The sequence below is a fragment of the Papaver somniferum genome, chromosome 9 (assembly GCF_003573695.1).
Source record: "Papaver somniferum cultivar HN1 chromosome 9, ASM357369v1, whole genome shotgun sequence".
NCBI lineage: Eukaryota > Viridiplantae > Streptophyta > Magnoliopsida > Ranunculales > Papaveraceae > Papaver > Papaver somniferum.
The window spans coordinates 175,768,372-175,785,860 of record NC_039366.1 but is presented as its reverse complement, the minus strand read 5'-3'; the positions used below and the strand labels follow the sequence as shown (position 1 = coordinate 175,785,860).

Genomic DNA, 17,489 nt, shown 5'->3' with positions numbered 1-17,489 from the left:
ATCAGGTTTTCATCTAACGGTGAATATGGATTGCTTTGTAACTAAGGCAAAACCCTGATTTGAAGGCTATATAAAGGAGACATCTAGCATTGTGCAAAACCAATCCCCACACGTCTGTGTGATACTAGTGCGCTCGCTAGAGTCGATTCTCCTTTAACCTTTGGTTTTCTTGTCTAAAAACCAGGTTAACGACTTAAAGACTTCATTGGGATTGTGAAGCCAGACCGATACTACTTTTATCGTAGTTGTGTGATCTGATCTTGCATCATCTATCGTACGAGTACAATCTATTGATTGGCTTGAGATCGTGAGAGTTCTCTGATAGGCAAGATAAAGAAGTCACAAACATCTTCGTCTCACTGTTTGTGATTCCTCGACAAACTGCTTGTGTAGTCAAGAAGGATTGTTGAGAGGTGATTGATTAATCTAGGATGTTCTTCGGGAATATAAGACCGGATTATCAATTGGTTCCTGTTCACCTTGATTTTATATCTTAAGACGGAACAAAACCTAGGATTTTTCTGTGGGAGACAGATTTATCCTTTGATAGACTTTTCTGTGTGAGACAGATTTGTTTATTATCAAGTCTGCGATTTTGGGTTGCAGCAACTCTTAGTTGTGGGTGAGATCAGCTAAGGGAATCAAGTGCGCAGTATCCTGCTGGGATCAGAGGCGTAGGAGTACAACTGTACCTTAAATTAGTGGGAGACTGATTGGGGTTCAACTATAGTCCAGTCCGAAGTTAGCTTGGAGTAGGCTAGTGTCTGTAGCGGCTTAATACAGTGTGTATTCAATCTGGACTAGGTCCCGGGGTTTTTCTGCATTTGCGGTTTCCTCGTTAACAAAACTTCTGGTGTCTGTGTTATTTATTTTCCGCATTATATTTTTTATATAATTGAAATAATACATGTTGTGCGTCAAAGATCATCAATTGTAAATCCAACCTTTGGTTGTTGATTGATATTGATTGATCCTTGGACATTGGTCTTTGGTACCGTCCAAGTTATCTCTCTTTGATAAAGACTCGCAGATTTCCATTTTCTTGAGTAAAGATCAAATCGAGAGATTGAGATATAAACTCTTTGATATATCTTTTTATTGATTGAGTCTAACTGTACCTAGTTGATTATCATAAAAAGTATATTTGAGTTTGTCCATACGGATTGCTAAGCGAAATATTGGGTGGTGTTGTTAGACCCCGCTTTTTCATGTTGAACTTGTTTACTTTCTTGGGTTGGTTCTTCAAAAAACAATTCATGCTCACGAAAATCATATTCCAAGGGCGTTGGTTCATCATATAACTCCAATTGTGAGTTGTTATCATTAACCGAAGATTGAAGATATAATTGTTGTTGTAGTTGAGCTAAAGATTCAGCAGCTGCAATTCTCTCCTCACAATCATCTTCCATTTGCACAAAAAAAAATCCACTCAAAAATATTTGTCCCTACTTTTACTCTCACAAATTCAAATAAAAATACACATTAATCTATCCCCAAATACTTAAGATTTTACTAATTATTATTAACCACTAAACCTGATTAGTGAGGGCTACATTAGGAATTAAAAAAATAATTACATAAGGGGTGACCCAAATTTGATATCTGGATCCAGTTTTTGTCATGTAGCTATATCCCCCAATTAGCTTCCATATCCCCAATCGCGTGTTTTTTTTTTTTTTTTGTTATTGGATATAGCAGTTGGCGGCAACCTTAGCCGATCGGCCAACCCTTGTCCACACGAATCTATCTAGGATGTTATGTACATATTAGCGATGGAAAAAACTAATTTAATATGTCACATGAACTATCAATTATAAATTGAAATGCTAAACCTTAGCGTACCGCGGGATTATCCCGAATAACAAAGCTGATTTGATACGCCACACATACTCAAATATAAATAAAGAATATTAAACTTGCCGAGGGAATATCCCTAAAAAAAGAAAATTAAACAGAGAAGCAGCTGACCCATTTTGATTGGCATATATCTCAATAGTAGAGGCACAAGTGGTGAAGCATTTTTTCTTTTTCTTTTTTGCATCCCTAAGAACAACTGCAGCGGTGCGAATATAACGAAAGAGCAAAAACCAAAAAAAAAACTAAAAAAATTTGGTTTACTCCTTGCTGCCACGCTACGGTGCACGAGCAAAATTTGATCGAGCGCACATTATAACCCCACTTGGTTCATAAGTAGTTTAAACTTTCGCTTGTTATCAAGCGAACATTATAAGCCCACCTCACTTTATATTGGACCATGATTGAAACAGATGTGTAATATCCGCCCCACCATCAGACGAATTTTTAAAATGCGCCTGGATTACGTGTGTAGGTTACACATTCGTCCCGCTCCAAACGAACTTTTAATCTGTGTCTGGTATCGAGCGCACTTTTAACTTACGCTCGACCAAATATAGTTTTGGTCCGGATTTCAGACTAAATATACTTTGATATTTGGTTATCCTCCAATTTTTAATTTTTAACCAAATTTTTGATTTTAGTCGTCCATTTTGGACGCTCTAACTTACAATCCTGGCTCCGCTCCTGCACCTGTCGTTGGATCTTAGAGAAATCGCTCGGTAAGTCTAGCAACACTCTTATTTCCCTAGGTTCGATTTAGGGGTGTACATCGGGTCGGGCAGGCCAGCCCAAGCCCGATTACAGTGCAGGCCCGACCAGGCGGGCTTGTAGTCCTTACTACCCATTAAGTTTAACAGTCCAGGTCGGGCCGGGCAATAGCAAAAATTTAATTCTCATGGCCCGTCCATACCCGTGAAACAATACAGGCCAGGCCTGGTCAGGCCGAGCAGACCTCGGGCCCAAGAGATAATTCCAAATTTTAAAAAGTGTATAGGTTTGATTTTTTGGCTTGATGAATGATGATATATCTGTAAATCGTTCAAATGGTATTTCAAGCAATTCATTTTCATTATTGTGAAATGTAATTCAAAATTTTCTCTAACCCACATTGTCCAAACTTGAAATTTAAGTTCTTGAGAAATCCATCACACTAGTAGAAAACTTTATTCCAGGCTATCGATAATCAGGCAGGCTGAGTAACTAAACAGGCTATCGGGCAGGTTAACAGGCCGGACTCCAATATTTGAACAATAATCCGGGCCCCCCACTTATAATTATCGGGCAGGCCGGGAAAGTCCATGACAGGCTTTCGGGGGTCCATGAGCTCCTTCGGACTCGGGCGGTACATGGCAGGTATGAGGCTTCCGGGCATTCTGTACACCCCTATTTCGATCGGGGAGTTTCCGACCACCCTAAGCCTGACGGGGGTCGCCACTTTTTATTTCATATCCCTGTTGTGTTTGTAATCCTCAGATTTATTAGACACTACAGTTTCTAGACTGCACAACTTATATACTAACGAGAAGCAACAGCTGCAGCGGAGACTGGAACAGCAGAAAGAGAATGGAAGAAGAAATAGAGAATTTAGAGAAGTTTAAAGTTGGGTCTTTGCCAACTCTGTATTACATTCCCGACTTCATATCAGATTCTGAACAAACCCAGCTTCTTAATCATGTAATTATCTCAATCTCTTTAAGTTCATTTGAGTTTTTCTTCTTATTTGTATATTCTGTGAATTTGGGTTTCTTTTTACTTCTCCTACAGATTTACCAATCTCCCATATCTAAGTGGAAATCATTGAAGAACAGGAGATTACAAAATTGGGGTTCGTCATTTTCTTCTCTTTTTTCCTTAATCTTTGAGTGAAAATCTAAATCTTTGTTTCAGACCCTGAGTTTTTAGTTTTATAATTCTGACAGGTGGTATTGTACATGAAAAGGGTCTCTTACCACAGAACTGTAAGTAAAGTTCATCTTCCTTTGCTGGGTAAATTATACTGTATGAACTTGTGTACAAAACCCTAGTTTGGTAATCTTTGTACCCATATTAAGGCAAAACGGTAGCATCAAAGCTTGCAGATTTTCCCAATTGATGCTTACACTCCATAAATCTCAAGCTTGGGTACCTTCCGTAAAACTCAAAATATGCACACTGTTTTGTGCCTGCAGTTATATCCCCAGCTTAATGGGTATGTCTTTTAAGTCATCACATGGGAGAACTCTTGTAAGAAAAGCATAATCATTCTCGTGTGCTTGTGCAGTACCTCCTTGGCTAACAAGGGTAACAAAAAGAATATGCGAAGAAGCTGGACTGTTCCCGTCACCAATCAATCATGTGCTCATCAACGAATACCTCCCTGATCAGGGGATCATGGTTTGTAGTTGACCAGTTCTTTGTTTCTGCTAGTTCAATCTCTATTTGTATTTGGTGTCTATCGTTTTAACGTTGAAATCCTTTACTCAAAATCTACAACCAAGTGTTCATTTGCTGATTCTTTATGTTGTGAGCTTTATTTTTGCAAAGATTTATAGTTTTGGTGAAGCATACATTCATTAAACTCATATGTTTGAATACAAAAATATATAGAAAAATAGCTTCTCTAAGCAAAATTAAGTTGAATCAAACAAATCAAAATGTCGGTAGTGACAAATTTTTGTGACGAACACATGTAAACGACAATTACAGATGTTGATTCTTTTAGAAGTATTTTTGTGGCCCAGCTATCAGTTAACTACGGTGTGTTTGTATTGTTAATTGACATATCATGGTCTGTCTGTTGTTCTGTTTATGGTCTTTTTGAGATCAAACTCTGAACATCAAAATCCTGTAGGGTTTTAACAATATTTTTTTCCGCTTATGTTGTCTATGTTTCAGCCGCACCAGGATGGTCCTGCATATTTTCCTGTTGTAGCAATAATCTCTCTTGGATCACCTGCTGTTATGAACTTTACCCCTCATTCTAGGTTGATGGAATCAAGTAGATCTGGTAGATATGCTGCTGATGGTGATTCAAGTTCAAACGAAGTGGGTTCTGAAAACGAGACGGACATATGTTTGCCGAACCACCAGCAATCCTCTATCCTACTGATGCCATGCAGTTTGCTAATATTCAAAGATGAAGCATACTCAGGTGTTGTACATTACTTGTTCAATATCTTTAGTTGTTCACCTAATAGCTTGAGATCGCCAATGAATGTATCGTCTCACCCGTTTCCTCATTTTCTAGATTATTTACATGGTATAGAGGATAGAAATGTGCACCAGTTGGATAAGGTAAGATTTCTATCTAGTAGAATTAGAGTATTTAACGAATAATGTAATTAAGTTTGTTTATACGGATTCCTTGAGAGTACTCAAAACCAGTTTTCCTTCAGGTTGTGAACATTGTCGAAGCTCTGAAACATGACAGACGAGTTCCCTCTTCGCCTGATACAGAGGATATGGTTGAGGCTGAGAGCTCTGGACAATTCAAAATCATTGAAAGAACCAACACCAGAATATCACTAACGTGCCGATTGGTGTTAAAGGTCCGCAGGAATATATTCAAGTTTTAGTCTAATGTTAGCAACAAAGTTAGTGTAGAAAGTATCTGATAAAATGAGTGACATAGTTTTGCTTTTCGTGTTGGATTCCTAATTAGATTTCTTTATTTCGGTGGAAGGTTATGAATCATAGTGGCTTGCACTGATTAATATTTGAGCAGAAGTCGGGTCCTTGTGAACATTGTTTATTTATAGTTATTAGGCTTGGTTGGGATCACATCAGGAAGATGTGGTTACGCGCATAACGGCCAATCACAGAGGAGGATCAACAATTCCTATGCAGGGGAGGAATGTTATTTTACTACTGCTTCGTTGTTTGTTTTTGTTTGTGTTTCTACTGTTTCGATAACGGCAATTAGATGATGGCCGCCCAACTGAAAGCTTCATCCTACAGTGGTTTTTGAAAGCTAAGATGTGGTCGAGCTTTATTAGAAATTGTTCTGAAGGAGAATTGTAGCGTAAAATCAGTCCTGGTTCTAGTTCATTTGTAAATTCTAATACTTCGCAAGAATTAGCGACTTTCCAGGAGATGTCAAGTAGTCTTTGGGTAACAGGAGCAAGTGGTATGAAATTTGGGAGAATTCATACCAAGTGAATCGTGTTTTGAACTGAGCTCACAGAATTTTGCTTCTTCTTTATGATAGGTGTAATATTTATTGCAGGCAGTGCTTCAAGAAAAAAAGAATTTGCAGGCAAAATCACTCAGATTTTGTATAATGAAAACAAAATTTTACCAACACAAGTTGAAAAAAGGTTTTGTTGATACACCATCTTAATATTTGATGGAATGTTCAGACACATCCTTTCTATTTGCTCACTTCTCTCTCTCTCAAAGCATTCATTAAAATGTTGAAAACAAAAAGAAACCAATGTGACAACTTATACATCACCAAGAGGATAAAGGAAAATAATAAAGCAGACCCCTAGGCTCAAGTGTATGTTGTTTTTATTGCTCAACTTATACAAAAACCTATACTGATAATGATCTGACCTTACATATTGTTCATACTGAAACCCCTAATTCGGAAATCTTCAAAATCTTTTTGTCCAAAGCAGACCTCTGCTGTTGTATAAGGGATGCCATTGTGCCAACCTAGAAAGTGAGAATGTAAGAGCAAACAAGTTACATTGTGCCAACAAAAACTAGTCAGGATAAAGATAAACCGTCTTGAAGACAAACTTACTTCTGCTCGGAGTTTTAAAGCCTCTCTCCCTGGGATTTGTCGCAGCCCATCCATCAAATCTAGAAAATCAATTTAACAGTTGGTGTCAAGGTGCGTTTCTCAAACTAATAAAGCTTTGAACAAGCTCCACAAAGTTAATTCATCCCCAAACAAAAAGAGAGCCTATTATCAAAAAATAGAGTTGTTTTCTTTTGAATTCAGAGGTTAAAACTAATCAAAAGGTTACGAAACCTTTAACCAAACATACCAGTAGCTTGAGATTCAATCTTATAAACCGACTTAGCAAGCCTTTGAATGTCGCTTCCAGCATTCCTGACAATATTCTCACAAACAAAACATCAGCTTCATGTGTATGCGGAATATGCAAAAGAATAACAGTTCATCTTTATCAAAACGTACACATGTAAACTACTACAGACAATATTATAAGCAAATGACGGTATTTACACGAGCTCATTGCGGCCACGTTTCATATCCTTTTCAGCAAGGGCAGATCTTTCAAGCAGTTTCGCACTCTCTCGTTTCATTATATCAACAGAAAGGTTTAGTTCCTTTACATTTTTCTCGGCTTTAACGTATAGCGCCTGCCAGAAATTTGTGGCTTTCATTAGAGAATTATACTAGGAAAAGAATAGAAGCATAGAATTCCTCAATACTAGTTTGATAAAACATGTCCTCTATACATGTAAAGACAAGGTGAACGGAAACTAAAATGGCACACAGACCCTTTTATTTTATAACAGATAGCCTGTTTCTTAAGGCTTGCTTGCTATCTTGCCACTGCGACAGCATAACACAGGCTAATTTTAGTTGGTCGTCCATGTTTGGGAATTTCGTGACCAAAATTCTCAATAAGACAGTTTGATCTTAAAGTTAGTTTCTAAATGATTTATTACAGTACGATGGTGACGATAACAGTTTGCCTATTGGAGCTTCCAGTTTCCAATGTCCAAAAGAAATCCAAGATTTTAACAGGTTAGTATCAAGAATATGGTATTATGAAGTGGCGGTTTGCCTCATAAACCTACATAACATCATCCAGGTAACTTGCATACGCACTTCCTAATTGTCATTACTATATGTGAGCTCAAAAATAAGGATGCAACTTCACACGCTACTTCAGATAAGTTTCTTACCTCCTCACTCCTAAAGCGTCCCAAAGTATTTCGAAACAAAAACCTCCTTGGGCCTGCAGAACAAGAATCAGGTATATGAGCTCACATAACATACAAGTACACACCAACAAACTGGACGCGGCCTTGTGAAGTTAAATACTTGCCAGAAAAGAAAACATGTTCATATTAACACAAGGATGCAATGTGGTATCATGTATGATGATACTGAGAGAAATAAAACAGTGATCTCCGAGATAGAGAAATAAGTTCTACAGATAGGACTGAGGATGATCAATAACTAATCTGTAATGCATAAAGCATATTATATCTTAAGTGACAATAAGTGAGGTATGTATAGTTCGTAATCATACATGGAAAGATGAATAACGACTAGAAAAGCTCAACCACACTGCAGAGATACCTAATTACTTGCTGTGACATAAAATTCTTCATTGTGTCACAAGTCGAAGAACACAGACATGCATTCTCAAATTTGTGTAGGAACATATACAAATCATATGCTTTTGAAAGATATACTGTAAGCGTTGTATTGATGTAGTAGAAAGCAATCCAAAATCTTAGTTTAAGAAAATATGATACTCACCTCGCAGAAGTAAGAGACCTGCTGCAACAGCTACTCCAGAAGCCACAGCTGGATTCTCTTTTGCACTCATCAACTCATCTACATGATTAAGTGAAAGTCAGAACTCTGAATGTAAGAACTTGCACTTGAATTATCGACCATTGTAAAAGGTCATTTATGTCAACTTACGAACAGATTTTTCGTTAGATTCCATTAATGTCGACAAATGGTTCTATGATGGGTCAAAATTATTGAATACATAGGGTCTCTGCACCTTAAAGTTGATATACTTCTCAACTTTTGGGCCTCATTCAGCATGTGCACTTTTCAAAAACCATCATTCAGATGGAAAACTCAAAGGGAAAAGACAACATAGGTCCCTCCAGGGAACACTTAAACTCATGATATGGTGTTTACGGTACTCTTCAACATGTGCCCCAGCTATCAAGAAGAAAACTTGAAATGTATGGGTTATGTGCAGTGGTAGCAGAAATTTAACAGAGAGTACTAGTATGTAGCCAGAAGCTAATACTATCTCTGTTTCTGCAAAACAAAAATTGGCTAGTACGGAGGGAGTATGTAAGTTGGTTGAAAGAAAGAGAAAAAGAAACTAATTCAGCAAGGTAAGTAACATCCCACCTTTGAATTTTGTGAAGAAAGCATCTTCATAAGAATGAAATTGAGATTTTAGCTGTGGTAAGAAATCCTGTAAATAGAAGCAATATAACCTCATATTAAGACTTGCCATCAGTGAAACCAATAAATAAGTTTATTATGTCACTGAGGGTATATGCAAAAGGAGATTGTGACCTAAATTTTTAGACATGGGACAACTGGAAATTGGTAGGTATTCCAACCTCTATCACATTGTGGCACTCTTCTAAGTTCATCTGGGACTACTATCAAAAGTTTACATGTTACCCTTAAACATCAAACAGACCCTTTAACAAAAGTTTGATCTCTACCCAAAAATAAATTCTAAGACCTAACCAGAAAATTTAAAACCAATAATATACAATAATTAATCAATCTAGACAGATAATATACAATAATTAATCAATCTAGACAGATAAATGAAGGAATTATATTTATGTCCCGCAATTAAAAACCCTAGAATTTTAATGGTAAGAAGAGACCTGCAATGTGCGGAGATGAGTTGAAGAATTTTGTTTGAGAGAACGAGCAGAACGAAGAGCTGAATCTGTAGATTCGTAAACGGTTCTCTTCAAATCTCCTGCGCTGTTGTAATAAGTCTTCCATCCTACCCCTTTTTCTTCTTCCGGCAATAGCTGCCCTCCCCTTTCTCCTTCTTCTGTAGTTACAGGTGGTGATTCGACTTCCGGGAAAGATGAAGATGGAGGAGGAGGAGAAGGAGGAGGAGGAATGTATGATTGAGTTTCTTCTGCTACTGCTGCTGCTGGTACTGGTAGTGGTGATACTTCTTCCTCCGTTGCCATTTTTTCTCTTACAGCTATGTGCAGGTGTCCGTCGATTTCATACAGAAAATTTCCAAGGGAACAACACTACTGGATGGTACCATGGTCATTTTCTTAGAAGTCGGTAACATTTTGTTTGTTGGCTTGACTGCCCGTCCTTGTTTGTTTGGATCGGACTAAAGATATGAATCCCATCTGACTCGGCTCATACATCATTTGTGGGAGTCAAACTATCTGCTTTGCCATTCTCATCTGACTCCGCTCGTACATCCTAGACTCCTAGTCATATACCTGACTTGTTGGGAACATTTCTTACTAGGTTCCAAAAAAAAATCTGTAGCTAGAGTAATTTTTGAGTTAATGTAGTAAGTCAATTCCATATATAATGAGTCAGATCAGGCGAATCAATTGAGTTAGAAAAAATCAAATTTAAGAATTGCCAGTTAATCTTATCCAGATGAGCCGTTTAATGGGTGATCCACCTATTGGATTCGTTTTACTTGTAAATTTTACGCATTGGTCCAAAATACGTAAGGGTCACTAATGTTTGTTTGTTTGTTTTATAAATCCCGAAATTACCTTGCTGCAATAAACGATCTAATGTTTATTTGTTTTTCTTTTTTAAATCTCGAAATTACCTTGCTGCAACAACATAAGAGGAGAAAATCAAAACAGATCTTTGTTTCTTTCAAAAAAAAAATCAGCTTAGATTCGACTCTCTCTCTCCTTGTTTCTGCTTTTATTCTTCGATTTTTATGTTTTAGCACAGATCTGAATCGCCAGGTATGTTGCTATAATTATCTTCTCTGTTTTCGTTGACTTTGTTAGGTTTTTTATTTTTTGTTTATTTTTCAACTGAAATCATGATGATCAGCTCAAGAATCGCCAGGTATGTTGTTATAATTATCTTTTCTGTTTTCTTTGACTTTGTTAGGTTTTTATTTTTTGTTTATTTTTCAACTGAAATCATGATGATCAGCTCGATTTCATGATTTGTCGAGTTTTTTCTCACTATTTTCTTTCTCAATTAGTAACAAATTGTTTTTCTAGCTATGACGAACATTGTTAAATTTCATGATTTAATTCTGTTTTGTTCGTGAAAAAGCGGGAGTCAAACAACTTCACCCGATATTTCGATTAGCAATCTGTATGGACTAACTCCAATATACTTTTTAGAGAATCAACTAGACAGTCAAACTCAATCTAGATAAAAGTATATCAAAGAGTTAATATCTCAATCTCTCGATTTGATCTATACTCAAGCAAATGTAAATCTGCGAGTTTTTATCAAATATTATGGAGATAAACTTGGATGGCACCAAAGACCAATATCCAAGTGTCAATCAATTTAAATCAATAACCAAAGGTTGGATATTCTAATTGATTGATCCTAACGCACAACCTGTGATATTTCAATTATATAACAAAATATAATGCGGAATAGTAATAACACAGACACCAGAAATTTTGTTAACGAGGAAATCACAAATGCAGGAAAAACCCCGGGACCTAGTCCAGATTGAACACCATACTGTATTAAGCCGCTACAGACACTAGCCTACTACAAACTAACTTCGGTCTGGACTGTAGTTGAACCCTAATCAATATCACACTGATTCAAGGTACAGTTGCGCTCCTTACGTCTCTGATCCCAGCAGGATACTACGAACTTGATTCCCTTAGCTGATCTCACCCACAACCAAGAGTTGCTACGACCCAAAGTCGGAGACTTTAATAAACAAATCTGTATCACACAGAAAAGTCTATGATGATAGATAAATTTGTCTCCCACAGATAAACCTAAGAGTTTTGTTCCGTCTTTTGAAAAATCAAGGTGAACAGAAACCAATTGATAACAAGACTTATATTCCCGAAGAACAGACTAGAATTATCAATCACCTCACAATAATCTGAATCGTATGGTAGCGAAACTAGATATCAAGGAATCACAAACGGTGAGACGAAGATGTTTGTGATTTATTTTTATCTTGCCCTATCGGAGATATAATCCCAATTCAATTGAACTCATACGATAGAAAATGGCAAGATCAGATCGCTCAACTACAAGAGAAGTAGTTTCGTATGGCTTCAGAATCCCAATGAAGTCTTTCAGTCGTTAACCTACAGGGTCTCGAGAAGAAACCTAAGGTTAAAGGAGAATCGACTCTAGCAAAACCAACTAGTATCACACAGGAGGTGTGGGGATTAGTTTTTCCAGTTGCTAGATGTCTCCTTTATATAGTTTTCAAATCAGGGTTTGCAATCCAAGTTACCTTGGTAACAAAGCATTCAATATTCACCGTTAGATGAAAAACCTGATTTAACCAAGCTAATATCTTTCAACCGTTAGATTGAAACTTAGCTTGTCACACACAAATGAAATGTATTTCATTTAGGTTTGAGTAACCGTACCTAAACGTGTACACTTAGTTGTTCACAAATAGTTAACCAATGGTTAGCCATATGAGTACTTTCATATTAACCGTATTCATCTTCTTCACATAACTAGTTCAAATGACTCATAAGAACTAGTTGAAGAGTTTTTCAATTGCTTAGGTCTTTATGAATAGACACAATTGAAACAAAATCGGTTTGATTCATTTGAATCAATTCATGAACAATATAGCCACGGTTTGCAAAGATTGCATTCCTTATTGACTTATTGTTTAAGTTCACGAACTTCCGATTTGAGAAATATAACCATCTTGGGTATGCGTACGGGTACGTGTACCATAGCTACCGGATTTGAGTTTAGAAACTCAGCATAAATTTTCGGTCGAAAACTTCCGTGGGTACGCGTACCGATACGCGTACCTAAGGTGACTGGTTTAATAGTTTGCAAACTTACAAACTCAGCAGAAATTTTCGGTTCGAAAACTTCCGCTGGTACGCGTGCCCGATCTGTCTCCTTCACCAATACCGTATGCACACATATGCACACACTTGGTTTCCGGCACATGGATTTATACACTAATGTGCGAACACACTATATATGCTTGTACCCATAGTTGGTTACGTAATCTCAACTCTACATTTCAATCATTGAAACATTCTTCTATAATGTTATAACAGTCGTTATTCACAACTATCGTCATCAAAGTTATTTTCAAGATTGAAATGTCATCATGACTTTCGTCACGGGTAAATATGAAAAGTGGTTAAAGCGAAAGCTTACCAACACATATTTCGAGAAAAAGATAGGCGAGTAAACTCGGCTCGAAATAGCAAATGTGTATGTATGAAAACTATCATAATTATACGACTTTGTCTCAAGAGTAGGATATAGAGTAGATAGACTTTTGAGTGATAGATAAGTTCAAGTCTCCACATACCTTTTAGTCGGATGAAGTTCCACTGGTTCCTTGAGTAGTTCTTCATCTTCGTTAGATGATCGCCATGGAGTATGGAGATCAACTACACTAAATTGTCCTCAACCGAGACTTAGCTATAAGTAGTCTAGAAATCAAGACATATAGTTTTGACAACTAAACTTGACAAACATGCTTGAGATAGCAACGCATGCGAGTTCGACCGAGCAATGCTCTAACAGTTCGTATTTAAGTTATTTTGTTGTATTTTCTTAAACATGTTTTAAAAAATCGAGCTATTTTTATTATTCATTAGATCATTATATTCTTTTTGTTTACATATCGTTTAGTAATCTGTTTGATTTGATTTACTTTTTTTTTCCAGAGAATCAGCAAACAACTACTTCCCTTGTACTCAATGATTTAGGAGGAAAGCCAGATTACAAAAATTACACTCAAGTGCAATAAAAATGTCCAGGTTGAAGTGTTACTTGAAGCGTTATGCGAAGAAAACTGCAGATTTAGAAAAAAAAAAACGAAACAACAATACTTGTTCCCAGATGATTACCCTGATCTTGAACATATTTTTGTGTTACACATGTTAGGCCAAATTTTGTTTGCCAACGCTAACTCGGTGACATTAGTTGGTTATCTCGAAGCTTTGCAAGATTTTGAAAAAGCGCCAACATATGATTGGGAGTCTGCAATTTTTGCTAAACTCTACATAACTCTTGGTGATTGTTGTGTACTGTCAGGGATAGCATGAACGTATTTTAGGTAATATTGAAGGTAAAAACAACAATCCAATTCAATATGGTATTTGATTTGTTATCAATTTAATTTATAAACTGGTAAATGTACTAAAACAACAATGTTTGTCAATGTTATTTTCAGTATTGGTGGTATACTTACTTCGCGAACCTGAACTTCACGATAAATAAATTATCTTTCCAGTCGTGTATAAGTAAAAAACCACTAAGGTTTTTCCTATTTATCATCCCCAATTTTCTTATTTTGAATCCCCATGATTCCTATCCCAATTATCCTAAGTATCACCCATGCAAAATTTTGGATTTCCTAAATACCATCTCTTGATTTTTTTTGTTTGCACCCAATAATAAAACCACCCAAAGAAACAAAACAAAAAAAAAAACTAGAAAAAATGTTACGTGTCAATCTTCATCCCCACCACGGACTGCTATCTCTTTTACTTTATCTCCATAATTCATCTCCACCTTGGATGAATACAGAGAAGGAGAAAGTTTGATGTGCGATATAGGCTAGATGTTAAAAATGGTGGACAAGAGGGCCGGACCATCGTATTAATTAAAATTAGTTGAAGCATATATTGATGATTAGTTGTACTAGTTGGATCGTACACTAATTTGATAACTTAATTGCACAGCTACGAGCACGGACGGATCCAGAAGAAGAAATTTCCTTTTAGAACCCGGACTAAAAATCTCGATCGAGCAGAATTTTTATTTTTATTTGGCTTGTGGACTAGCAAAGCTATCCGGGTTACATGCCCTCTAGTCCAGTGACAGGTCCGTCCCAGGCTATGAGTGCAAAGATGTATCAACAAAAGAAAAAACCAAAAATCAGCACCGTAACGAAAGATGATTCAACAAGAGTTCACAGTCATCTTAGGCTTAGTTTGGTAATGTTTTTTCTTTTTCAAAAACACTTTCAAAAAATATATATAGTAATAATTTTTCATATTGGTGTTTGGTAAAAAAATTCTAAAGTGTTTTTTGTCCAAAGCACTTCCAAAATTCCCCATTTTTCATAAGTTGGGGGGAGGAGCTTTTAAAAGCTCCAAAAGCATAAGATTTGGTCCCACTCCCACCTAATTTTAAGACTTTATTTTTCTTTTATATCCCTACTTTATTTTATAAATGACCAAAATTGCCCTTAAATCTTTTACAATCTATATCTTATTCTCCATATCATATTTCTTAAAGATTGTTATTTTCAATCTATATCATGCTCTTTAAAGATTATTATTTTCAAAAAAAATGGAAAAATTGAGAGATGAAATCGATAAAAGTTTAATGGGAGCTTAAAAGAAAATATATATGTGATGAAATTAATAAAAGTTTAATCAAAAATAAAAATAAGAGCCAATATTAAATAATTGTTTGATCTTAATTTGATTTTTTATCCCGTAAGGTGGTTTCACATTAAAATGTTATGTCTATTTTAGTCATTTGCTACGAATACAATAACTGAACTAATATTTTACCAAACACAGTTTGATAACTTTTTTAATCAGCTTTAGCTTTTAGTATATAGTATACCTAACACCTAACTGCTTTTTTTACACAGCACAACACGGCAGAAAAACGCTTCCGCAAAAACACAGCATTACCAAACTCAGCCTTGTACTAATAAAACACCTATTTTTGGTACGACCCCACATATAAAGAAAACACCTATTTTTGGTACGACCCCAGATTTGGTCCGGACACCCCGAAATTACAAAGGTATCCTTCAATCAGTCGTAGTTGGTAAGTCCCGTAAATTTTAAAATACTCATGGGTACAGTTACAGAAAGGGATTTCAGTCTTTTCTCAACACGCTTCTTCTTCGTTTTGAGAACAAACGGAAAACAAATCAGTTGATTTAAACTTGCAAACTTTGGGGTTTTGATCCCATCAAAACTTCAACCAAGTTCTGTTATCGTTCTTTTTACTTCAATTTCAGAAGAAATTTGTAATAGAAGTCGTGGTGACGAGATACTGAGGGATGCGGTGGTACCGGTGAAGAAGAAGTCTCTAATGGAGTTGGTGGTGATGAGATACTGACGGATGTGTTGCTTCCTGAGGTGAAGAAGAAGAGAACCAAAAGAAGGAGGAGGAATTAGCTGTAAGTAAAGAACCCTAACCCTAATTTGTTTTGTTGGGCTTACGAATTTCACTCAATTGATTACTTCAGAAATTTTACCCTAATTTCTGAAATTTGGATAATGCATTGATTGAACCCATAGTTCAGAAATTTATGAATTTCAATTTCTAACCACCCTCCTTTGAATCTTATCTGCTGAAATGTTTTCCCAAATCCATTTTCTGTTGAAATCTAAAACATTTATCTCAGAATTCTAAATTGCATTTCACTAATTTATGATTAGGGTTGAACAAGTTCAGTGGAGGAATTTCTGTTCTCTTTGTGAAATTTAGTCAGCATCTTTGGTTAGATTGGAAATTGCTAGCTAGGAGAATCATTACCTTCAGCATAAGGAAATTGTACATCTAATTAGAGTTTTACTGATGATGTAGCTTTGAATACACTGAGTTGTCCAGAATAATTGTACAATGGGAATCCAGTTCGTCGTAGTCCGAGTATATAAGCTCAGCTTAGCATGGAAGTTGACATTGAACGGGAACAAAAAAAGAGATTTGTTGTTGTAAAAAATTGAGTGTTTTTCTTAATTACATGTAAATCTTATTACTAGACTGATATCGAAGCTTCGAATTGCTGGCAATGTTCTTCTGAAAGATGGTCATCAAACTATTGGTGGTGACTGGCATTACTTTTACTTGCCCTAACTTGATCTTAGATTCCTAAAATGTTGTCGGTACAAGTACATTTTTGTTTGTTTGTTGGGACACAATGATATTAACTTCTATGGTTGCTGAAATATTTGGAAGACTGAACTTGCTTTCACTTTCGGCGTTACCATTTGACGTCAAAAAACCTGCATGTAAGACTGCGCTGGGCATAAATAGTCACGTGTTAGTTAGAACAGAGCCATCGTGCGTGCGCCTAGACTGTGCAGATGCGAGTATATAGACTCATAGAATTGTTCCTTCGAGTGATTTTTTAGCCTGGGCATAACACATTTTAGTGGCATGTATGCCTACAAAACACATTGGTTGCTTTACCGGCGATCATCTAATCTATATCAGCACCAAGGAATGAACTATATAACGCCGTCAGCCTTAGAGTGTGTTGTTTATAATACCAATCTCATGCCTATGTTGATATGATTCATATGCATGCTGATATTGTTTGTCTTCATTATGCATCAAAATAGGGCATGCACTTATTTAAGCCTCTCAGCATCACCTTCCTGGAAAAGATAGTGGTGGCGTCATTTGAGGCAATGGGAGGTTGGGATGGTGCAATACAGTAAACTTTATGTATCCGTCGGACCTTCTTTCTGTGTTGTTGAAACTACAAACATCCAAGCCATCCAAAAGGTATCCAAAGGAGGACAGCAACTTCAACAACTCGCAGATGGGTTCAACAATGCCTTCACGTCCCGGGAGTCCTATCGAGTCTATTTATCAAGTAAATTAATCGCTTTGGTATGTTAATTTCAGTAGAAATACCAACATTTTGTGGTATAGCATTTTACCAAAAGTTTGATTATTTTTGACAACGGAATGGCAAGCGCATCGCGCATGCGTGTTATACTAGTATTCTATAATAAAAAAATAATAAAAATCTATGCATCGATCA

General features: G+C 36.4%; 2 protein-coding genes and 1 long non-coding RNA gene across 3 annotated transcripts; 2 read left to right on the top strand and 1 right to left on the bottom strand.

The window, feature by feature from the left end:
* Positions 1-3,313: 3,313 nt before the first annotated feature.
* Positions 3,314-5,517, top strand: LOC113310493 (alpha-ketoglutarate-dependent dioxygenase alkB homolog 6-like). Its single transcript, XM_026559184.1, has 7 exons — positions 3,314-3,531; positions 3,622-3,682; positions 3,777-3,815; positions 4,118-4,230; positions 4,732-4,987; positions 5,084-5,130; positions 5,232-5,517. The coding sequence occupies exons 1-7, from the start codon at positions 3,421-3,423 to the stop codon at positions 5,409-5,411; spliced, it is 807 nt and encodes a 268-aa protein (XP_026414969.1). The 5' UTR covers positions 3,314-3,420; the 3' UTR covers positions 5,412-5,517.
* A 596-nt stretch (positions 5,518-6,113) lies between these two features.
* LOC113310492 (RGS1-HXK1-interacting protein 1-like) lies at positions 6,114-9,826 on the bottom strand. Its single transcript, XM_026559183.1, has 8 exons — positions 9,418-9,826; positions 8,921-8,987; positions 8,303-8,380; positions 7,720-7,772; positions 7,031-7,167; positions 6,831-6,895; positions 6,584-6,642; positions 6,114-6,492 (listed from the first exon to the last, which is right to left on the bottom strand). The coding sequence occupies exons 1-8, from the start codon at positions 9,736-9,738 to the stop codon at positions 6,403-6,405; spliced, it is 870 nt and encodes a 289-aa protein (XP_026414968.1). The 5' UTR covers positions 9,739-9,826; the 3' UTR covers positions 6,114-6,402.
* A 5,740-nt stretch (positions 9,827-15,566) lies between these two features.
* On the top strand, positions 15,567-17,489 carry LOC113309073. The gene is made up of 2 exons (XR_003340307.1): positions 15,567-15,893; positions 17,062-17,489. It is a non-coding gene; the product is annotated as an uncharacterized LOC113309073 (long non-coding RNA).

Bases quoted from the DNA above. Each gene is read 5' to 3' on its own strand.
- LOC113310493 (XM_026559184.1), top strand. From the start codon at position 3,421: ATGGAAGAAGAAATAGAGAATTTAGAGAAGTTTAAAGTTGGGTCTTTG. The intron at 3,532-3,621 runs GTAATTATCTCA...CTTCTCCTACAG, and splicing joins AAACCCAGCTTCTTAATCAT to ATTTACCAATCTCCCATATC. The intron at 3,816-4,117 runs GTAAGTAAAGTT...GTGCTTGTGCAG, and splicing joins GGGTCTCTTACCACAGAACT to TACCTCCTTGGCTAACAAGG.
- LOC113310492 (XM_026559183.1), bottom strand. From the start codon at position 9,738: ATGGCAACGGAGGAAGAAGTATCACCACTACCAGTACCAGCAGCAGCA. The intron at 7,168-7,719 runs GTAAGAAACTTA...AATTTCTGGCAG, and splicing joins GACGCTTTAGGAGTGAGGAG to GCGCTATACGTTAAAGCCGA. The intron at 6,493-6,583 runs GTAAGTTTGTCT...CTCACTTTCTAG, and splicing joins CTTTAAAACTCCGAGCAGAA to GTTGGCACAATGGCATCCCT.